At 40.3% G+C, this 20528-nt stretch overlaps 1 protein-coding gene and 1 long non-coding RNA gene across 2 annotated transcripts; both read left to right on the top strand.

Moving 5' to 3' along the window:
- Window positions 1–100: 100 nt before the first annotated feature.
- LOC144271067 (uncharacterized) lies at window positions 101–5281 on the top strand. The gene is made up of 3 exons (XR_013347299.1): window positions 101–181; window positions 1417–1507; window positions 4895–5281. It is a non-coding gene; the product is annotated as an uncharacterized LOC144271067 (long non-coding RNA).
- A 724-nt stretch (window positions 5282–6005) lies between these two features.
- Window positions 6006–14610, top strand: LOC144271066 (uncharacterized). Its single transcript, XM_077828137.1, has 4 exons — window positions 6006–6512; window positions 10361–10518; window positions 12608–12684; window positions 13713–14610. Exons 1-4 carry the CDS (start codon window positions 6471–6473, stop codon window positions 14009–14011), a joined length of 576 nt encoding a protein of 191 aa, XP_077684263.1. The 5' UTR covers window positions 6006–6470; the 3' UTR covers window positions 14012–14610.
- Window positions 14611–20528: the final 5918 nt, after the last annotated feature.

The raw sequence follows: 20528 nt of genomic DNA, 5'->3' as shown, positions 1-20528 counted from the left end.
TGCTCCGATTGGCTCCTCGGCCCCAATGGCCCCCTGCCCATTGGAGAGAGGTACTGTCAGTCAAAGCGAGCGTCCCTGTGGCTGCCATGGCAACCAGAGTGCGGGACCGTGCTGCCTGCTGCGGGGATATGGGGGAGCGGGTCTCCCCCAGGGGCCTCGTCCGCTCCGTGTCTCAAAGACTGTAAGCGGGCGGGGCGCTTGCATATGGGGAGCAGGGTGGCGGGTGCGTTCGTGAGCAGCGCACGGGGACGGGGCTCCATGGGGTTGCGGGGTGCAGGAGAGAGCCAGGGTATGGCGTGGGGTGGGGACAGGTACATCGGGGGGGACTGGGAATAGAGGGTTGCGGGTTACGCCCTGCATGGATATTGCATGAGTACGTGGGGGGGGGCACGTGGAGGGAGCATGGGTTGGGGGGTGCATGGGTGTGGTGTGATATATGGGGTAGGGAGGGACCTGGGAATTGGAGATTGCATGGGTTTGGGGGGTACATGGAGGGAGCAAGGTGAGTGCGTTGGAATAGGTGGTGCATACGATAGAGCGATGAGTGGATATGGGGTTCCCCAGGGATACGTGGGGATTGGATTTCTGGCATCGGAGTATGATGGTTGCATCATAGGCACTGGGACTGTATGGTTACTCAGGAGTGTGGGGATACATCGTTACAGTTGATGCATGGGCGGTATATGGATATGAGGTATCTGAGGGTCTGTATTTGGATGAACAGTGTATACGTATGAGGTCTGCGCATAAACATGGAGTACATGGGGGATGTGTAGCTATATGAGTACATAAGGGAAGTGCACACAGGTGTTGTGCATGAATACAAGGGGGACAAGTGACTGGGAATGGGTGGTTAGTGCCTGGAAGAAGAAGACAGATGGTGAGTGGTGACTAGGAGAGGGGTGAACAGAGATGGGGGGAGTAAATGGCTAAGGATTAGTGTTAGAAATAGGGCAAATCGTCTCTAGTATTGTTCAATAGCTCAGCTCAAAGTAAAATGTTACTGGGTTAACATTTTGCTTAGGGATCAGTTGAAAAGGGGAACAGAGTGTAAGAATCCAATACTACTACGAACACAGCCTCTCTGTACATACTATATACAGGGCCTCCTGTTCATGCAAGCCTAACTTTTTTGTCTGAGGAACACCTTAAGGAAGTGAGTGCTTCTGTCTCTAATACATAGCACAGACTTCTTTTTTGCTAGAAAACTAGATTTTTGTTTTTAAATGGAATAGCCCTTGGGGGTAGGGGTGGGAAGATGGACTTAAATTAGAGTTGAAATAGTTGGATAACGTGAACTAGATTTACAACTCTAAGAAATAGGCAAGAGATTCACAAGATCCCAAACTCCAAAAAGTTTGCCCATCCCACTTTCTATTTTTCTTTTACTGAAACTGGAAAGTATGTTTTGTCTAGAAAATATTACATTGATGTGCAAAGAAAAGAAGATAGTTTTGATTTATCTGGAGCTAGCAGGAATGAGGCTGAAAGTCCCAGTTTCTATATGGTAAGTATTTACTTAAACGCATATTGTTTTCAAAAGGGCAAATAGGCTCCAATCCTGCACTGCACCTTGATGGATCCCTGAGCCCATGCAGACTCCCACTGAAGTCAACACAAGATGCAAGATAACATCAGTGGTGCTCTGTGCAGACACAGGGGTCTGCCTGAGTGAATGTCAGTGCAGGATCAGGATTGCATGAACTATTGAAGCCCAAGAAATGCTGGAAAAATGAGTCTGACCTAGTTACTGTTGCTATGTCTCTTCCTTTTAAATCTGATTGAAAGGAAATTAAATTGAGGACCGTTAAGGTTACTAGAAGATGTATGCTTTTATTTTCTCTTTTGGGTGGTGGTAGTTTATGACGGAAAAAAAATCTACCACATCATCAGATCCTCCTCCCTGCAAGACCAGAATATAGTCCCTTGCTAGAGGACATACTAGATACTGCAATTGGCAATTGATTATTTAACTCGTGCACATGTGAGGGTAGTGAATATTTTATTTAGCCTTAGAAATATTCACACTGTTACTGTATAAGCTTAGACTGTTCACCTTAGAAAAAAGGTGATTAAGAGGGGATATGATATAGTGGTCTATAAAATCATGAATGGTGTGAAGAAAGTAAATAGGGAAGTGTTAATTGTCCATTCATATAACACACAAATTAGGAGTCACCTAATGAAATTTAACAGGCAGCAGCAGGATTAAATCAAACATAAAGAAGTACTTCTTCACGCAATGCACAGTCAGCCTGTTACATTTGGTACCAGAGAATGCTGTGAAGGCCAAAAGTATAACTGGTTTCATAAAAGAATTAGATATGTTCATGGAAGATAGGTCCATCAGCAGCTATTAGCCAAGATGGTCAGAGATACAATCTTATGCTCTGGGTGTCCCTAAACCTCTGACAGCCAGAAGCTGGGACTGAATGATAGGGGATGGATTACTCAGTAATTGCCCTGTTCTGTTCATTCCCCCTGAGGCATATGGCACTGGCCAACAATGACAGGATACTGGGCTAGATGGACCATTGGTCTGACTAATATGGCCATTCTTATGTTCTTATAAAAACAAATCCATATAAATATTTAATTCCATGTAAAATTAAATTGAGCATAAAAAGTGGAACCTTCTTATGCACCAATTACCTATTCTTACCTGAGGTCCAGAAAGTCATGTTTTGAAGTCCTTTTAATACTAAAGACTGGGCTACATGCATCCCTGATGACTTCAATGGAGTTGCAAGGAACCTAAATCTAAGCAGAATTTGGGCTGTTCTATGTATGTACTGTATTCTGAGGAGCAAACAATATGCTGCTTTTGGCTGTACCTCGGAGAAGATATCAGACATTTGGACAGAATAAATTACCAGGGTCATAAATTATCTATAGATACTGTAGTAGCTCATCAAAGCTGTATGTATACCTGATATTTCAGATATCAAGGGATCCTATATGGAATCTGGAGCTAACCAAGGTTCTGATTCAGGAAAGCACCCTGAGCATATGCTTGACTTTAAGCTTGTGTTTAAGTCCCACTGGCATCACTGGAACTTAAAAATGTACTTAATAGCTTTCCTCAATCAGGGCCCAAGTACTGATCCCTACCAGAAGTGGTGCATGCCTTCTTTTGCTCACCACTCAGATCATCACAATATTTATCATGTTTTATTTCCACCATGGCAAAAAGAACATTTGTATCAGAGAATTTCTAGCTCTCCTTAGTATCAGTAACTCTGCCCCAAAGATAGGACACTTCATAACATATTTGCCTTTTCAAAAACAAACACACACAAAGTAAATAACTTTTGTAAACAAAACTTAAGACCAAAATAAAACCAAGACCAAATGGAAAACATGGTATTTGCTGTTCAACAATATAAAATTCAGAAATCCCAGGTCTTGTCCACACTAACATTTTTCTTAATATTTTCTATTGCTAGCACTAGCGTAGTTCTATCAGTGGTAGCAACAGTGATTAGAATAGACAGGGTAAAGGTTGCTTCTGGCATTTGAACCACCATGTCTCAGAGACCTCTCCTGAGCTGGGTAAGACAACACAGTGGTTAAAACACCAGTAGCCAGCCCCCCTCCACGCCTCCATTACTATCTCTGATGAAGCTGCACTGCTAGTGGAACGGTTGGAAATTTTAAGGAATCCACAATTCCAGATGCGCTTTGGAACCTCCATTCCTTATTGAGAAGGTTTTTTTCCCCTTGGGTTACATCTTATGTTGCAGGTTTTCTAGGTTATATAAAACTTCTCTGAGAGTCTTTAAACAAATAGAACAACTAATCATCATAGTTGGCCAGTTTGTAAATTGATGCTGCTTAGAGACCTGGTAAGTTGGAAGAACAGGTTTTTCACTGTATTTTATATTAATGAGGAAGTGTACTTTGCACACTGAATTACTTGTCAATTTGTCACACCCTCGTTGCTGCACAATGAGGAAATCTCTAACAAGCCAGAGAAAAAATGTATAACTTTTCCTGTGAAAATGTATAGAAATTCTTTTGCAGTAGAGTGACATTTATTTTCCCACTGCCGCATAGAAATTTACATGCACATTTTGTGTTAATGTGAATTACCTGCATTAATCTCCCATCTGCTATGCAGAAACACAAAGGCAGGCACAGATCCCGCTAACCCTTATGTTCATGGGCACGAGTATGTGCACAAGTACTTCCACTGAGTGCAACGGAATGACTTGCCTATGTAAAGTTACTGATGTGAAAGTGTTTGTTGACAGGACTGGACCCTAGATAATGCCAGGGGACAGTGATATGACTCAAGCATGAGCGAAAATCAGGACTTTGGAATTATATTGCCAGTTCTGCTATTGACTCACTGTTTTGCCCTTGGGAAAGTCAATTAATGAATGAATGCTTGTACAATAATTTTAAACTCTTAGTTGAAAGGTTGCTGTCTAAGTAGAATGTATCTAATATTTTATGCACCACATCATCAACATGCTTTCTATACTAAGGTATAACAAGAGCCTTTATTGTACTACTTATGGTTTTTTTTTTAAATAGAGCAATCCTTAATGAGTAGTTTTAGTACTAATTTTTATGATTTACCTGTCCTACAAACACAAGTGTACAGTTTGCTTGATGGTTTAGGGGAGCATCCGTGTTCAGAAAAGAACAAGCATATGTGTGTAAATATAAGGGACAGAGGTACGTGGGACTTAAGCATATACACCGTGTTAAGCATGTTATTAAGTAATTTCCTGAATCAGGAGTTTGGTAACTAAGGTATGCATTTTGTGTGTTGTGTACCATGTAAAATGAATGTCTTTCTTAATTATATACATGGATTAAGATTGACTTTCCTTCTGTAAATATCCATATTTTACCCATAATTTTCTACCATTTTTATTTATTACAGCATCCTGGAAGCATTGCTGAACAAAAATGTGATCAGTGCCTCAAGCATAATTTTACAGATTGTAAATTCGAAGCATCTCTTCGAGTGTATACAGGAAATTCTGAAGAATGTGAAAGAAAATTACAGAGCAGCCCAGAAAGACAACAGGAAATGAAGATCATCAAAAAAAAATTGGCACAAGTAACACTTAATGTTCTTCTTTATACATATAAAGTATTTTCCTGTTCAAATACAAACATAAAAGTTCAATTTTCCCCTTCTATCAGAATTTTATGTCATTAAAGTACTTTATCATTGCACCTAGCTGCTATGAAGATAGGCCTGTTAAAATCACTACAATAAAAAGTAATGTTATGAACAAGCACAAAAGCAATTTGATAAAGAAAGTTCCTGTTTTAATATTTTAGAAAAAAAAACACCTGAAAATAATTGAGAGACATGAGCCATTTTGCAGCTTTACTAAAGTCCCTCTGAAGAAGATAATTACAGTCAGAGTTGCATTAAATAAATGCAATAATATGTTTGTTTGTTTTGAAGGATTTTGTAACTGACAGACATTTCCCAGTTTTAGTAAGGAGTACAAAAAGGTAATGTATAGATCACAGTAAATTCTATTAAGCATTTGTCTTGGGCCAGGCCACATACATCAGCAGTGCAATATACTGCTACACAGCAGACCCAGGTATGACTCCTAAGCCACTGGAGCTTGAGTTATGTGAGTAACTGTTGCTCAAGAAACTCAGGTTGATGAATTTCCACTCTCCAGATGGATCTCTCTGACCTATTGATGGAATAGAAGTGCCACTGACTTTCCTCTTCTTTGCTGGAAGAGGAACATTGTAGTGGTGGCTTGTGGTGAGGTTTGAGAAGTGTATGTTTGAAGGAAATGCTGAGCATAGAATAACTGGGTGGGAGAAAATCTGAAAATTGCAGGGAGGAGCCTTTAGACTGGCATTGCTTTATGGAATATAATTCACTCATGAACCTAAACTCCGATAAACAGCTGCAAGCAGGAAGGGTGCTGGCAATCTCTGTGTAAAAGGACAGGAAGAGGAGACATGGATCATCATGTATAGAAATACAAAACAGACCTCTCTCTATAAGGATCAAATCAAGAGCTGGGCTCTCCCTATTCTTTTCCCAACAAAAACATAAATGTAAAAATAATCTCTGAACGCGTAGCACAGAAATCCAGTTTATAACTTCAGGTAGAAAAATCTTTTCCATGACTTTAATTCTGTTAATAAAACAGAAACTATTGAGAAGCTAATTATTTTATACCACAGCTTCAAAATGTCCCACATACAAGCCTTTGCATAACAGTTCATAGAATAGTGTAATAAATGTCACCATATTCACAGCAGTCTGTCTGTTTTGAAATCATGGCAATTTATTTACATTCCTGACGTTCACAAACCACCTGTGGTATATTATATCCTATTGATATGTATAGAATTTTTTTCAACATGGATTAAAATATATTCTTTCATGTTTAACTAGAATAAAGAAGCTGCACAGCTTCCCTTCCAGACTATCTCAATTTCCTCCTCCCCCATACACATCACAAGAAGAAGTCATGAGGCTCATTTCATCAGCTTCAAAGCTAATTGTTGCGGCAGTAAGTAATACAGGTCATGCTACTTTAATCATTAAAGAGGTAACAGAACATTTTCCATTGTTGCACCTTAACAACAAGTTCCCCATAAATTGCAATGATAAAGGATCAAATTTTGCACTCTGACTGTAAATCCATAGTCACTGCTTTGACTTTAATAGTTATTGTGGATATACAATCATGTTCCTGAGAGCAGAATTTAGCCAAAGTCTTTTGCTGCTCCATAAAATCACATCAGATCACCTCCAGTTGAAAATACCCATGACCTTCCACTCCCTGCAATGAAACAGACTAGTTGGACAGGGGCCATCCTATCTTGGGGAAAAAGGAATGGTCAGCTCGCATCAGAATGAAGAAATCCCCCCAAAACTTTAATATACATAGCTGCCCAAGGAGAGAGACTTTTATAGTAAATAAACCTCACCTTCCCTGATTCTCAGCTTATTTAAAAAACACTATACACTTATATCAATTCTTTTGTTTCTTTATTTCAAATAAAGTCAAGGACAACATACTGGCTTCTACATTTATACTACAGAAACTCCTCACTTAAAGTTGTCCAGTTAACGTTTCGTTGCTGATCAATTAGAGAGCATGCTCTTTTAAAGTTGTACAATGCTCCCTTATAACATTGTTTGGCAGCTGCCTGCTTTGTCCATCACTTGCAGAAAGAGCAGCCCATTGGAGCTAGCTGGTGGGGGCATGGAACCAGGGTGGATCAGCAGCCTCCTATCAGCTCCCCACTTCCCTAAGTTCCCTGTGTGGCAGCCACCCAGCAGGCTATCAGTTGCTGGCAGTTCAGCTGTCCCGCCGGCCACTGCCATGTGCTGCTCCTGCCCTTTGCCTTGGAGCTGCTCCCAGGATCCTCCTGCTTGCTGTGCAGGGGTGGGGGGAAGAGGGGTGCTAATATCAGGGTGTCCCCCTCCCCCCGTTCCTGCCCCCCACTTACCCCATCTCTATAGAGCGAGCGGGGACACGACAGGGCTCAGGATGGAGGGAACTTGCTAGCAGCAGCTGCTCTCGCAACTTGCTGATATACTTAAAAAGGCAATGTACTTAGAGTGGGGTCAGCATATTAAAGGGGCAATGCGCGTGTGTCTCTGTCTCAAATGCTGTCTCCCCTCCCTCCATTTGTACTGCCTTGTAGAATATGAGGCTACATTAACAACAACGTGTTAACCCTTGAGGGCTCAGACGAGTGCTAGTTCATCATTCAGCACTAAGATATTCCCTGGGAAATATCCCACCCTCTGACTCCACCACCTCAACCAAGCTTCACAATCATCATTGCTGTGCACAGTATTAAATTGTTTGTTTAAAACTTATAGAGTGAGTATGTGTGTGTGTGTGTAAAAAAAATATAGTCTTTTGTCTGGTGAAAAAAATTTCCCTGGAACCTATACCCTCCCACCCCCATTTACATTAATTCTTATGGGGAAATTGGATTCACTTAACATCATGTCACTTAAAGTCACATTTTTCAGGAACATAACTGCAATATTAAGTGAAGAGTTACTGTACAACAAAAGCAAAAGCACACTTTTGAAACATAGGATTCAATAAAAGCCTGTTGAAATGAATCTGAGTTTTTCCATTGATTTAAAGGATTTTGGATCAGGCCAATAAGTATGTGAATTTAAGTATCAAAATAAGTGACCTGATTTTCAGAGGTGCTGACATTTGAAGGCAGCACCTCATCAATCAATTCATTAATTTCACTGCATAAGGTGAGGCATCCGTATGTGACACTTTTGACCATAACGCGTGTTCCCATCAGACAGACAGACCAAATGTAGAATATTTTGTATACATGTAGCAGGTCACTTGCTAGGATTAGTTTATCTCACTTAATCATTTCCCAGCCACTGCAGGGGCCTGGGGCACTGGTACACCATGGTCCCTTCTATTCTCTGCCTGTGGCACATAGAATCATAGGACTGGAAGGATGCTCAATAGGTCATCTAGTCAAGTCTCCTGCATTCCAGGCAGGACTAAGTAATAACTAGACCATCCCAAACAAGTGTTTGTCTAACCTGCTCTTAAAAACCTCCAATGACAGAGATTCCACAGCCTCCCTAGGCAGTTTATTCCAGTGCTTAACTACCTTGACATTCAGGAAGTTTTTCCTAATGTCCAACCTAAACCTTCCCTGCTACAATTTAAGCCCATTGCTTCTTGTCCTATCCTCAGAGTTTAAGGAGAATAATTTTTCTCCCTCCTCCTTGTAACAACCTTTTATGTACTTGAAAACTATGATCATGTCCCCCCTCAGTCTTCTCTTCTGCAGACTAAAAAAACCCAATTTTTTCAGTCTTCCCTCATAGGTCATGTTTTCTAGATCTTTCCATCATTTTTGTTGCTGTCCTCTGGACTTTCTCTAATTTGTCCACATCTTTCCTGAAATGTGGCTCCCAGAACTGGACACAATACACCAGTTGAGGCTCTATCAGTGCAGAGTAGAGCGGAAGAATTACTTCTTGTGTCTTGCTTACAAAAGTCCTGCTGATACATCCCAGAATGATGTTCACTTTTTTTGCAAGTGTTAAACTGTTGATTCACATTTAGCTTGTGATCCACTATGACCCCCAGATCCCTTTCCACACTACTCCTTCCTAGGCAGTCATTTCCATTTTGTATGTGTGCAATTGATTGTTCCTTCCTAAGTGGAGTACTGTGCATTTGTCCTTATTGAATTTCATCCTGTTTACTACAGACCATTTCTCCAGTTTGTCCAGATCATTTTGAATTTTAATTCTATCCTCCAAAGCACTTGCAACCACTCCCAGCTTGGTATTGTCTGCAAACTTTATAAGTGTACTCTATGCCATTATCTAAATCATTGATGAAGATATTGAACAGAACTGGCCCTAGAACTGATCCCTGCAGGACCCCATGTGATATTCCCTTCCAGCCTGACTGTGAATCACTGATAACTACTCTCTGGGGATAGTTTTCCAACCAGTTATGCACCCACCTTACAGTAGCTCCTTCTAAGCTGCGTCTCCATAATTTGTTTACAAGAAGGTAATGTGAGACAGTATCAAAAGCCTTACTAAAGTCCAGATATACGACATCTACCACTTCCCCCATCTACACGGTTTGTTACTCTGTTAAAAAAAGGTATTAGATTTGTTTGACATAATTTGTTCTTGACAAATCCATGTTGACTGTTATTTATCACCTTTATTCTCTTCTAGTTGTTTGCAAATTGACTGTTTAATTATTTGCTCCATTAATTCCCTGGGTTATCCTTGTTCCCCTAATAGCCTAGTCTCCTATGGGCTGTATTACATTGGTCTAATTTGAATTGTTGGGTTTAAGTGTGTGGATGGTGGTGGTGGTCTGTGATATACAGGAGATCAGACTAGATGATCTGGTGGTCCCTTCTGGCCTTAAACTGTCTCTGTGACACTTTGCTGTAATCTGACGAGGTAAAGTGGCCTTAAAATGTAAATGAGTGTAAATTACCTGAACCCAGTTTAAAGGAGAATCAAGCCTAGAATGTTAGTGTGCAGGCCTGAGCACATGCCTGGGAGCCAGGATTTCATCAATTCTAATCTTGGCTGTGACACAGATTCCTGCTAAAACATTAACCAAGACATACTTTCTCTCTCTGCCTCTACAAGTTCCCCCTTGTGAAAGTGAGAACAATGCTGCTCTGTCTCACAAGAATACTGTGAGGATTAAATAGATAACATGTAAGCCTTGGAAGAGGAAAAGTGGTTAATACTGTTATTGCTCGTGCTGACTACAAATTTAATAGAGAATTGTTTATGAACTAATCGCTTACCTGTAGCAAACTCAATTTGTAAAGATTTCTATTAATATAATTACACTTATCTTCTTCTTAGACTTGTGAAATCTCTTCGGAGGAAATAAAGAAGCCAGACTGTGCCTTACCCCAGAAGAGGAAAGAAGCTAAAAATATTCAAAGATTGGACCATTACTGCAAACAGCGTACACCTCCTCTTGTGATCTCTCCAGATCCCCATGAATATGACACTAAGAGGTGTGAGAAAAGTTCAGAGAGATTTTCAGCAACACAGCTGAGTGAAATTATGATAGCCTTTAATTTTTATACTCTGTACCGTTTTACGCTGTTTTAAACATTTACAGCACTTTCACATTTTAGAGGATCAGATGTCAGAGTAGGATTTCTTTATCGCTTTCTAATGTTTAAAGTTAGCTGAACCTTTTCTGTTAAATTACCCCATTTATGTTATCAGACTTGTTGACATTTGTCCCACCCAAACTTTATCAAAACAATAAGAGGAAATATGTTTGGAGTATTTAATCCACAAGATATCCTCTAAATAATAAAGAGGCCAGCTGTAGAAAGGCAGCATTACTGAGAGAGACTTCTCAAAATCATAAGCCTTTCCAAGCATGGTAGATTATGTCCAAATGTAATGTGGAGGACTGGTTGCTTATTGAAAGTTTTAGAGGCCCAGATTTTTTATATGAAACGTATGTAAGAGAGAATCTTTATATAGTCCCCACTGTCTCCCTTTTGAAACTAGGTAACTTCTACATTAGCACATCTCAGGATTCAGAGAAGCTTTTATTAATAGAAGTTTCAAATGCTCAGTGTCTGACCCTAAGCAAAAGCAAAACAGATCTTTCCTCTTTCTAAAAGACTATCTGACATTCTAACTTCAGAGCACAAATACCAAAATAACTTGAAAACAAATCACGTCCTGAGGCAGTTACCACATATTGATCAAATCCGTGTGGTTGCACACAGCACAGTGGTGCACTTTAATTTACAGCAAGTCATGCAGACAAAATGGATGAACCGTGGCACCAGAAACAGGGTTATGACGAACTGTTTACTGTGGATGTAGTTGTGGCTTTGACTGTTACGTGAAAAGTTTTTAGGTTTTATTGTGCTGGGGCATGTCATCTAAAAAAATTTGACATGGGATTAGACACCAACAGGTGTTTTAAAAGAGCTTGCTCAAGTTCTGTAGGCCCTATATTTCACATACCTTAGTATTTTAGTAGTAAAATGTCCGCCTATTGCCATTTCTTTTAAAAATGGTCATTACTGGTTTGATTCTCCTTTCATTTTGACCAGTTGTGAACTAATGTAAATCCACTGACTTCCTTGAAATTAGGCCTGTTTTACACTGGGATAAAGAGAGAACAAGCAGGCTGTGTAACATCTAATAATTGATAGTGAACAAGTTATACTTAATATAGGTCCTATCCATGCGTGGGACAAAGCTGTGCATGCCTGCTGTGATCTCATATGCTGTGTGAGTGGATATCTTTATATAGTAGTTCGGATGTACAGAAATCACTGGGATTATTAAATTATTCAGTGAATCAGAAGGACATTTACTACCATAGTACACACAAACCTAGTTTATCAAAATCCTGATTATCTGGGGAAAAATTAAAAAGGACCTTTCCCATGATGTAAAAAGTCCCTCACTGTCCAAATGCCCATTTACGGAAATACTCTCAGCCCCCAAATAATTTGGCAAAATCGTATTTTATACAAATGTATGTGATGTGTGGCGTCTAACCCGAGTCGTATATTAGAATTCACTCTCGTTTCTCTTTGGCAGTGGCAGAGAGATGCTCGATCTGGCCTGATCAATTCAGCAATCACTGCTTTTCATCCTATTGTAATTCCTAGTAATATATAGAAACCGAAGTCAGTCCAGTCTGAGTGCATAAAAACAAAATCCTTACAATCAAATAAGCTTTTGATTTTAGGAAAAAAAGTTTTTCTTAATGGAAAGCAAAGAACCAAGCTTGCTCTTCTGAAGTTAAGCGAGCTATTGTTCCTTTCCAGAGATTGAGAAATAATTAACACGCCAAATTGCTTATTTTTGTTATGCTGTGTATTATAGCTATCATGCAAAGCAGTAAAAGATATAAAAGACTTTTCTATAAGTCATTCATTGAAAGTCAGTGTACAGTACTGTGTGAGGAGAGACAATCTGATACAGAGAATAGGTACATTAGAAAAAACAGGAAAAATAATGAACAAGTCTATAAATCTCATTAAGTATGACAAGTCATCTTGATTGTGTTTTGAAACAGTTATTTTATACTTCTCATAGCATTGATGTATTCTGTTTTAAAAGTACAGGGGAAACGAACAAATTAGAAGAATCAAATGCTGACTTTATCCAAGAAGATTCAAGGAATGATTATAGAAAAAGTAAGTTACATTCTTAATATACTTTTCAACCCTTTTCACCATGTCTTAGAAAACAGCTGTTGCCTGCAATGAAATATCTCTTAAAGGATAACCAAGTAAGGCATTTGAAAATGCATGGCTGATTCCTGAATTGTTAGCAGGGCTAAATTATTGTAGCAGTTGGTCTTAGAAGGTACTGAAATTGTTTCTAAACACAATTGCAAGTTTGCAAATGATTAAGTTACATTTTCCAGGTGTTCTTTTTACACCTTTACTGTTAAAACAATAACATTGGAGGTGCAGAATCCATCTCAGATAAGCAGGAGAGGAAATGAACTTATTTTTTATTTTGGGGTGTATCTACAGAGCAGCTGGGAATGTGCTTCCCAATGCGGGTAAACTGCTTGAGCTAGTGTGCTACAAAACAGCAATGTGGCCATAGTGGCATGGGCAGCGACTCGGGCTAGTTACTGGAGTACAATCCTGCGCAACCCCCTGGGTATGTATTCAGGTAGCTAGTCCCAGCCTGTGTCGCTGTGGCCACACTACTATTTTTAGGGGTGCTAGCTCAACCAGAGCTAGTGTGCATCTGACTACCCATACTGGGAAGTGCCATCCCAGCATAAACTTTGTTGCCAAACAGACTCACACACACACACCTTGGCCTGACATCATATTATCCGAAGTACATATTGCAAGAGATTCTTTTCCTGCTCTGTTACTTCCTAATATGTGCTCTGCTCCTTTGTACTGCTCCCTCTTCTGATTCATTCTTTTACATCAGATTTTCTTCAAATCTCTTCTGAAAGTTCATTCTCGTCTTGATTTTTCTCTGACAAACACTTTGTCCTTTCTTGTCATGACTTCTAATTATCTACTTTGCAACTTGTTCTTTTCCCTCTTGACTTTTCCATTCACTTTTAGTAGACTATATTTGTTTGATCCATTTTATTGTTGTCTTTTAAAATAATAGTAAAGTGTCATGGGATGAGGGATTTTTTGTTAAATAAATATTAAATTAGTCATTAAAAATATTGTGTCTACTTTAGATACGAACAAAGGCAAGAAAGAAAAAAACATTAGAAATGTAAATGGACCGGTCAGAGTTGAGAGATCATCTAACATTTCCAGTAACTCATCTAAACATAAGAGTGTACTTTCTAAAACTTCTACAAGAGCAACTGATTTAAATTCATTGTACTTAAATACCATATTTCCATATGCACAACGAACTGACAGAAGTAAAGCTTCTAAAAAAAATGTGCTTAATGAAGGAGAGTCCTCTGCCTTGTGCAGGCATTCAGATATCATGAAGAGCAAGATACAGAGCCAAGTACTGGCCATGTAGCAGGCTTGACGAGTTTTGCTCACTCTCAGAAAAATGAATGCATCTCTAGGTGGCTCTATAAGTCATCTGAATTCAAAAGGCAAAAGTCACCCCAAGTGCCTAGTAGAAAGCATTCAGGCAGCAGAGGTAGTAAGTCTAGCAAGCTTTCACAGAGAAGGCCAAGAGAGAACTCCAGGAATATGCCACTACATCAAAAAGAAAGAAGAAATAGTGAAGGAAACAGGGAATTAAATGAGAAAATAATTCATACTATTTCCACAAATGCACAAACCCCAATCATAAATGAAAACACGGGAAAATAAACAGCTTCTTTTGTGACTCTTAAAGGTGGCGTTCACCACAGCCAAAATAACACGTGTAACAGCCTTCATCAGAGAACTCAAAGTAACCAGCGCCAAAAAAAGAAGAAAGATTTGTGTGAATTAGCTACAGGAAAAATTACCAAATCCCATAAGATCTGTTTCCAAGGTCCATTGCAGTTTTCCAGAAATACTGAACAGAAATGTAAATGTGTAAACTTGAATAGTTGTAACATAACAAGTGAATATGGAATTCAAACCATTGCTTCAGAAAGTAAATCTTTAGAAACTATGACACATCTCCCAGAGAATGAAAATGAAGAACACCTTTCTAGGGTTACACTTGGAGCACCTTCCTTTTTACATCAAGTTTTCCTGGAAATGGAGCAAGATGCATCACCTACTTCAACTGCATCTGAGCCTAAAGATCTGGACAGCAGTTTAGAAAACAAAAATATACAACAATTATCTAACCAGCTTTTCATCCTTAATGAATCCACAGGAGACAAGAAGGTTCAGGATGCTATCAGTAATGTACATACAAGGGACATTATTTTAACAGACCCATGTGATTGGCAAATGGCACATATCCCACAGAAGGCTCAGTGTTGCTGCACCTGTGCAGAACAACAACGTAACTTTATATCTGAAACATCTGATGAAGAACAAGACAGTTTCTCAGATTCATCTGTGACAGTAACAAGTATCCTAGGTGCATCAGAAAACGAACAGTCAGAGGAGTTCATTGTATCATCTGTATCTGACAGCCTGCATCTTAGATCATTATCTGATGTGCATGAACAGATGGTAAGAGCTTGGTGAAATTATGTTATTAATGTAACAAAACTCTTAAGTGCTTTTTTAAGTAGGCAGCAGTTTCTCTTTCCATTTGAAACCGCCCCTTTAACAAAAAAGTTGTAAACTGGCTGCTTAAATCATATTAGACCAAATATGACATGTAAAATTAACAGTCTGGATGTAAAAACAGCTTTTTAACATCTTTGAAAATACTTAAACTAGTGAGGGATTCAGAAAAAGTGTTTCTCACACTAGTTTCTACAGCCTGTCTACACTTGCAAACTCTATAGCCTTAATTCACCATCAGTACACCCTAGGCTCAGATGACACAGTAGTAAAAACCACGAAGTCCTATCCGCATAACAGCTTTCACTGTTGCTGCCACTGGCAGTGAATTCTGGCTACAAGGTTTCCTACTATACACACACCATCACGGAGACAGGGAAAATCTCAAATAGCAACATATGGTAATTCAGCCTGAGTGGCAGTCTGCTCCAAGGTTTAGGATTGGAATAATAGAGGTGTCACCATTCAGGACTAGAGTTTAATCTGCAAATCATATATGTGTCAAAGATTGACCAGCACCTGCCTTAATTAGTGCTCTTAGCATAAAATCCACCCAGAAAAATTGGAAGAAGTGCTCACACAGAGCTGCTTTTTTAGCCCTCACTTTTACTCTGAATGGCAGATACAATTTCAGCAAACAGTATCTCCTATCCAAATAAACCAGTAACCTGATGTAGTCCCATGCACTTCTGTTGACATAGTTCAGTGAAATAATATTCCATTGGTACCATAGTGCATCTAGAGGACTTATGAACTGATATATTAAAGTAGTTGGAATATATGGGCTAAAAGGTGTTAACATAACTCAGTCACTGTTCAACATTAAACAGGTTCAGGGTTTGGTATACAGCCTGCTTTGTACCATGGCAAACACACCGTTAAAAATCCTTTCAACCTTTTATTAAAGATATAGCAAAGAAAGAAAAGTAGTTAAAGCATTTGAAATGTAAAATATTAAACAAGGCTTTCAGTTTAACGGCATTTCTTGTTCCCTTTCAGTTTAGCTGGAGAACGGTTTAAAAGGACCTCCCCCCTTTTTCCACAGTTTCTTAGATGGTATTAGAGATGGTAATAACTGACCTTTTGCGTAAAAGAGAAGAAGTTAGTTGAGATGAGCTGGAGCTACTTTTGTCAAAATCCAATCCCATTTCATTCCACGTAGTGTTTGGGATTCAGCTGGAGCCAGCAGAGGTAGCGATGGTATCTGAGTCCCTCTCTCTGGCCCAGTCTGGTCAGGCCATCTCTCAGGATTAGGACAAAGAAGGTTCAGGGTCCCAGGAGATGGTCGGGGTGGCTGCCGTATAGTAAAGCTCACTCCGGTAGCTTCTGTCTGTTCTTCAATGTTATATTAAAGACTCTTCTTTAAGGACCTTAATTTAGGCCTAATATCTCCCACACCAATTTTGGTTAGTTAATTTCCAGTTCCACATCTTCTGTTTTTACCAAGCTTGCTTTTAACAGTCCTTGAACCATATCAGTAGGCCCTTTTGTTCAGGCTAATTTAGTTTTTCTGTCTCCTTGTTGTACCTTTTCCCATCAACGTTTATTATAGGTTATTGTGACATCTTATGAACTTTCACATAGTTTTTACAGTTGAGCTCACAGGTAGAGTAAAATGTTAAGCCCAGTTATTACAACAGGACCCAAATGATGACAATGCAACTGTCCTGGACAATGTGAAATTAGAACAATTGCAATGACAGCCCATCAAGTCTAATTTAAAACAAAAATTTCAAGGAGGAAAATCTTTTAGCAGGTATTATCCCATTTTTTTCATCCTAGGAAGAAAACAATTGTGTTGACCGAAAAGAGGAGGAAAACTCTGACTCCAGCATAGGCCATCTTGATCAAAGAGTTCTAGAGGAAATGCAGAAGATTAGCACCTCTGACAGGCTTCCATTTCAGATATTAATATTTATTCTACCTGAAAAGAACCAGATAGGCCGTTAGGTTTCCATTTCAGGGACCCACATCTTTGAGCTGGTATTCAATATTGGGGACCTGATGATGCCTTCCTTTCTATAGCACTGCAGTAGTCTCACCTGATGGTAACAAAATCATGGATAACAATGGGATGGTTCAAATTCACAAGAGTGAATGTAAGATCCCTCTCAAGTGCAAGATAAGAATGAGTATTACTTATTCTGCCCCAAGGAACTTATAATCTAAATTGCTATCTGGCCATCCAGAAACCGCCCAAGATCCAACAAATTCCCCAACCAAACCAAGACATGACCCATTAATCAAAGATACTGATATAATTTCTGCCATTTCCTCAGTATCTTGGTCTTGTCTGGGCTGAGTCTCAGTCTGCTCAGCTCATATCTATGCATCAGCCTCTGTCAGGCAGTGCTATGATGCATTAAATCTATGTCACTGATTTTCATACTACAGCTCTACAGATGAAGAAGGGACAGCAAATATGGATCATGACACGTAAGAGTGTCAATACCAGTCATATTTCCATCATTTTCCACATTACATTAGTACATAAGTTATCAGGTCAGTAGTAAACTGTTAGAATAAAAAATGGTTAAAATCAAACTTAAGATGCCCCAGTCAGAACTGATACCATATACAAAAATTATGGTGTTTCCTTCTCTGAGTTAGTAGGTATGTAATGGTATCTGTTGCTTTAAAGCATCACAGATTGCGCTAGTTAAGGCATAATATTTCTCACTTTCATGACAAAGAACATGACTTTTAGAGTTCACACACAAAAAATCATGTTCTTGATTTCTCCATTCAGCTGCTCCCAAGCAAGCCTTCATACATTTAATAGCTAGTGTAGTGGACTGTGGGATTTTTAAATGTCTTTAAACCATTCAATATTACTACATTAAAAAAACAATTATTGTAAAATAAAGGATATTTGGCTTCTCAACTTCCTATAACTTCTTAATTAGCACAGTGGGTGATATCCAGGGCCCATTCAAGTCACTGAAGTTTTGCCTTTAACTTCAGTGGGGGTGGTGTTTCATGTCTTTGTGTCATAACTTTTCCTTCTGTAAACTACTTAATATTCTTCTCACTTTTTACCGTCACACACAACCAAACCTTAGTTATGTTTAACGACTGTTTTGTTGCAAAGCTTCATCAAAGGGCTGGTCCAGCACGCAAGGGACTTTGACGGAGCTCCCATGTGCCTGTTGTGACCAGAATCAAGCCCTACATTAATTTAAGCTGTAATGAATAATTGATAATGCTTTTAAAATTAGATAAAGTGCACCTCATACAGCTATGCTGATTTCTGCTGAATTAAGTTACATATTGCCAGCTAAAGTAGGACAACTGTAAATCATGTCAACTCGTTTAGAAAGCTATTACAATGATGTGCACCTAAAAACCCAGTCAGGCAAGATGAGACATGTGAGCAGACCTCTGCACCCATGCGGAGCTTCACTGACTTCAATAGGGCTTTGTGCAGATTTAAGGGTTTGCACACTTAGCTCAGTTTACAGGACTGGGGGCCTAAATAGTATTTACTTTAAAAGTGTAATATTTGTGACACATACACCTGCACAAAGTGTTACACCTGAGGGAATTTTGCACCAAAAAACTAAAAATTCTGTGCACATTTTAAAATTCTGAAAATTTTATTTGTCAATAAATAAACGTGGAGACTCCCACATGGCAGTGGGGAGAACAGGCCACTAGCTGCATAGAGATGGGAGATCACCCTGCAGCCCCCCCAGGACACAGACTTGACGGTGGGGCTGCACACAACCCTGACAAAGTGCAAGGGCCAGGCCTGCCCCAGAAACACCCTGGGGCCCTGCCCCTCTGCACCAGGTGTGGGCAGGCAGGCTCCTCCTGGCAGGATCCAAGTGTGGAGGGGCTTGGCGTGGGGTGAGAGGGTTCTGTGTGGGGTAACCTGGGTGCGGGCAGCTCAGTAGGGGATCTGGATGCACAAAGGCTCATTTGGGGGTGGGGCGGTTCTGGGTGCAGGGGCAATGGGATTCTGCAGGGGGGTCCAGGTGAAGGTGGTTGGAACTTGATTGGCGGGGCGGTCAGTGTGTGGGGAGGCTCAATGGGGAGGGGTCCGGGTGCTGGGGGAGTGGGGCTTGGTGGGGTGGGAATCCAGGTGCAGCTGGTTGGGGCTCAGTGCAGTGGGGGTCCAGTGTGGGGGGGCTCGTTGGGGTGGTGCAGGGGGGATGGGGTGTTTGATGAGCCTGCTTAACAGGGGAGCCCCAGCTGCTGCTGCCGCATGCCAGGCTCCCACTCCTCCCCATCCCCACTGTCCCTGCCTCATCCCCTCCCCATTTCTCTCTCCACTGTCCCCTGCCCCTGTCTCACTCCCACATTGCCTCTTCCTCGCCCCACCACAGGCACTCCCCTTTGTACAGGAAACAGGAAGGCTCCCAGCACACACAAGGGGAGCACAACCAGCACGAGGACCCAGGAGGCGACATCCAGCTGCAGAGGCAGCAGCCGGAGCTGAACCCTCTGTCAGCCAAGCAGCTCTGCGCTCACAGAAATGGGGGGTAACAGTGGCATTTGACCCCACGTGCTCCCCCATCTCACCTCTGTTTGGGGGGACAATGCCTCCCCAAACTACACCCACCAAAAACCACACAGGCATATGAGCACTCATGCAGATTCCCTTTGCTTCCTCATCATTTTCTGCTGAGAAGCAAAGAAATCTGCAGAGGGACCTGAATTCTGCGCCCGTGCAGTGACACAGAATTCCCCCAGGAGTACAAAAGTGTATAAAAAAATCAAAGTGGCACCGTAATTGGGTCTGCTCCTGTGAGGCTTTCATGCACAGAACTCCCATTGATTTCACTGGGAGTTCCACATTCAGAGAGCTTGCATGATTAGGCCCACAGAGCCTGAGTTTGCAAAGACTTACATATGTGTTTAACTTTACTACCATGACTACTAGTACTTTAACTTTGTGCATTGACTTCTCCCACTGCCTTTAGCGGGACAGCTCACACTGTGTAAAGCTAAGCATGTCTTTGCAGGACTATGGTCACAATGATTCATTTTTACCTTTTGTGAAATCCATTGAAAGAATGTGTAATTTCCTGTTTTGAAAGAAAATGACTGTCAATTACATTACTAGTAAGTATTGTGTTGGCCTGTAAATTACTGTAAATTTACTGTCTCTCTGATAATCAGTATATTAAAAAGCCCAATATATGTGTAATTTATAATAAAAATATTTCCTACCTGTCAATTGAGTTTTTTTAAAGTGATAAAATAGCTCCAAGGAAAGACTGTTTTTTATACCACTGTGGGAAAGGGGTCCAGCAGTCAGATTGGATATTTCCTAGAACCACATGAAGCGGAGATAAAATAGAAAGACACAAATGCTCTTAATTCCCTTCCAAGTCAGTACTTTGTTCTCA

The sequence above is a fragment of the Eretmochelys imbricata genome, chromosome 10 (genome assembly GCF_965152235.1).
Source record: "Eretmochelys imbricata isolate rEreImb1 chromosome 10, rEreImb1.hap1, whole genome shotgun sequence".
NCBI classification, from domain to species: domain Eukaryota; kingdom Metazoa; phylum Chordata; order Testudines; family Cheloniidae; genus Eretmochelys; species Eretmochelys imbricata.
The sequence above is the reverse complement of the archived record's forward strand: the minus strand, read 5'-3'. Positions and strand labels throughout refer to the sequence as shown.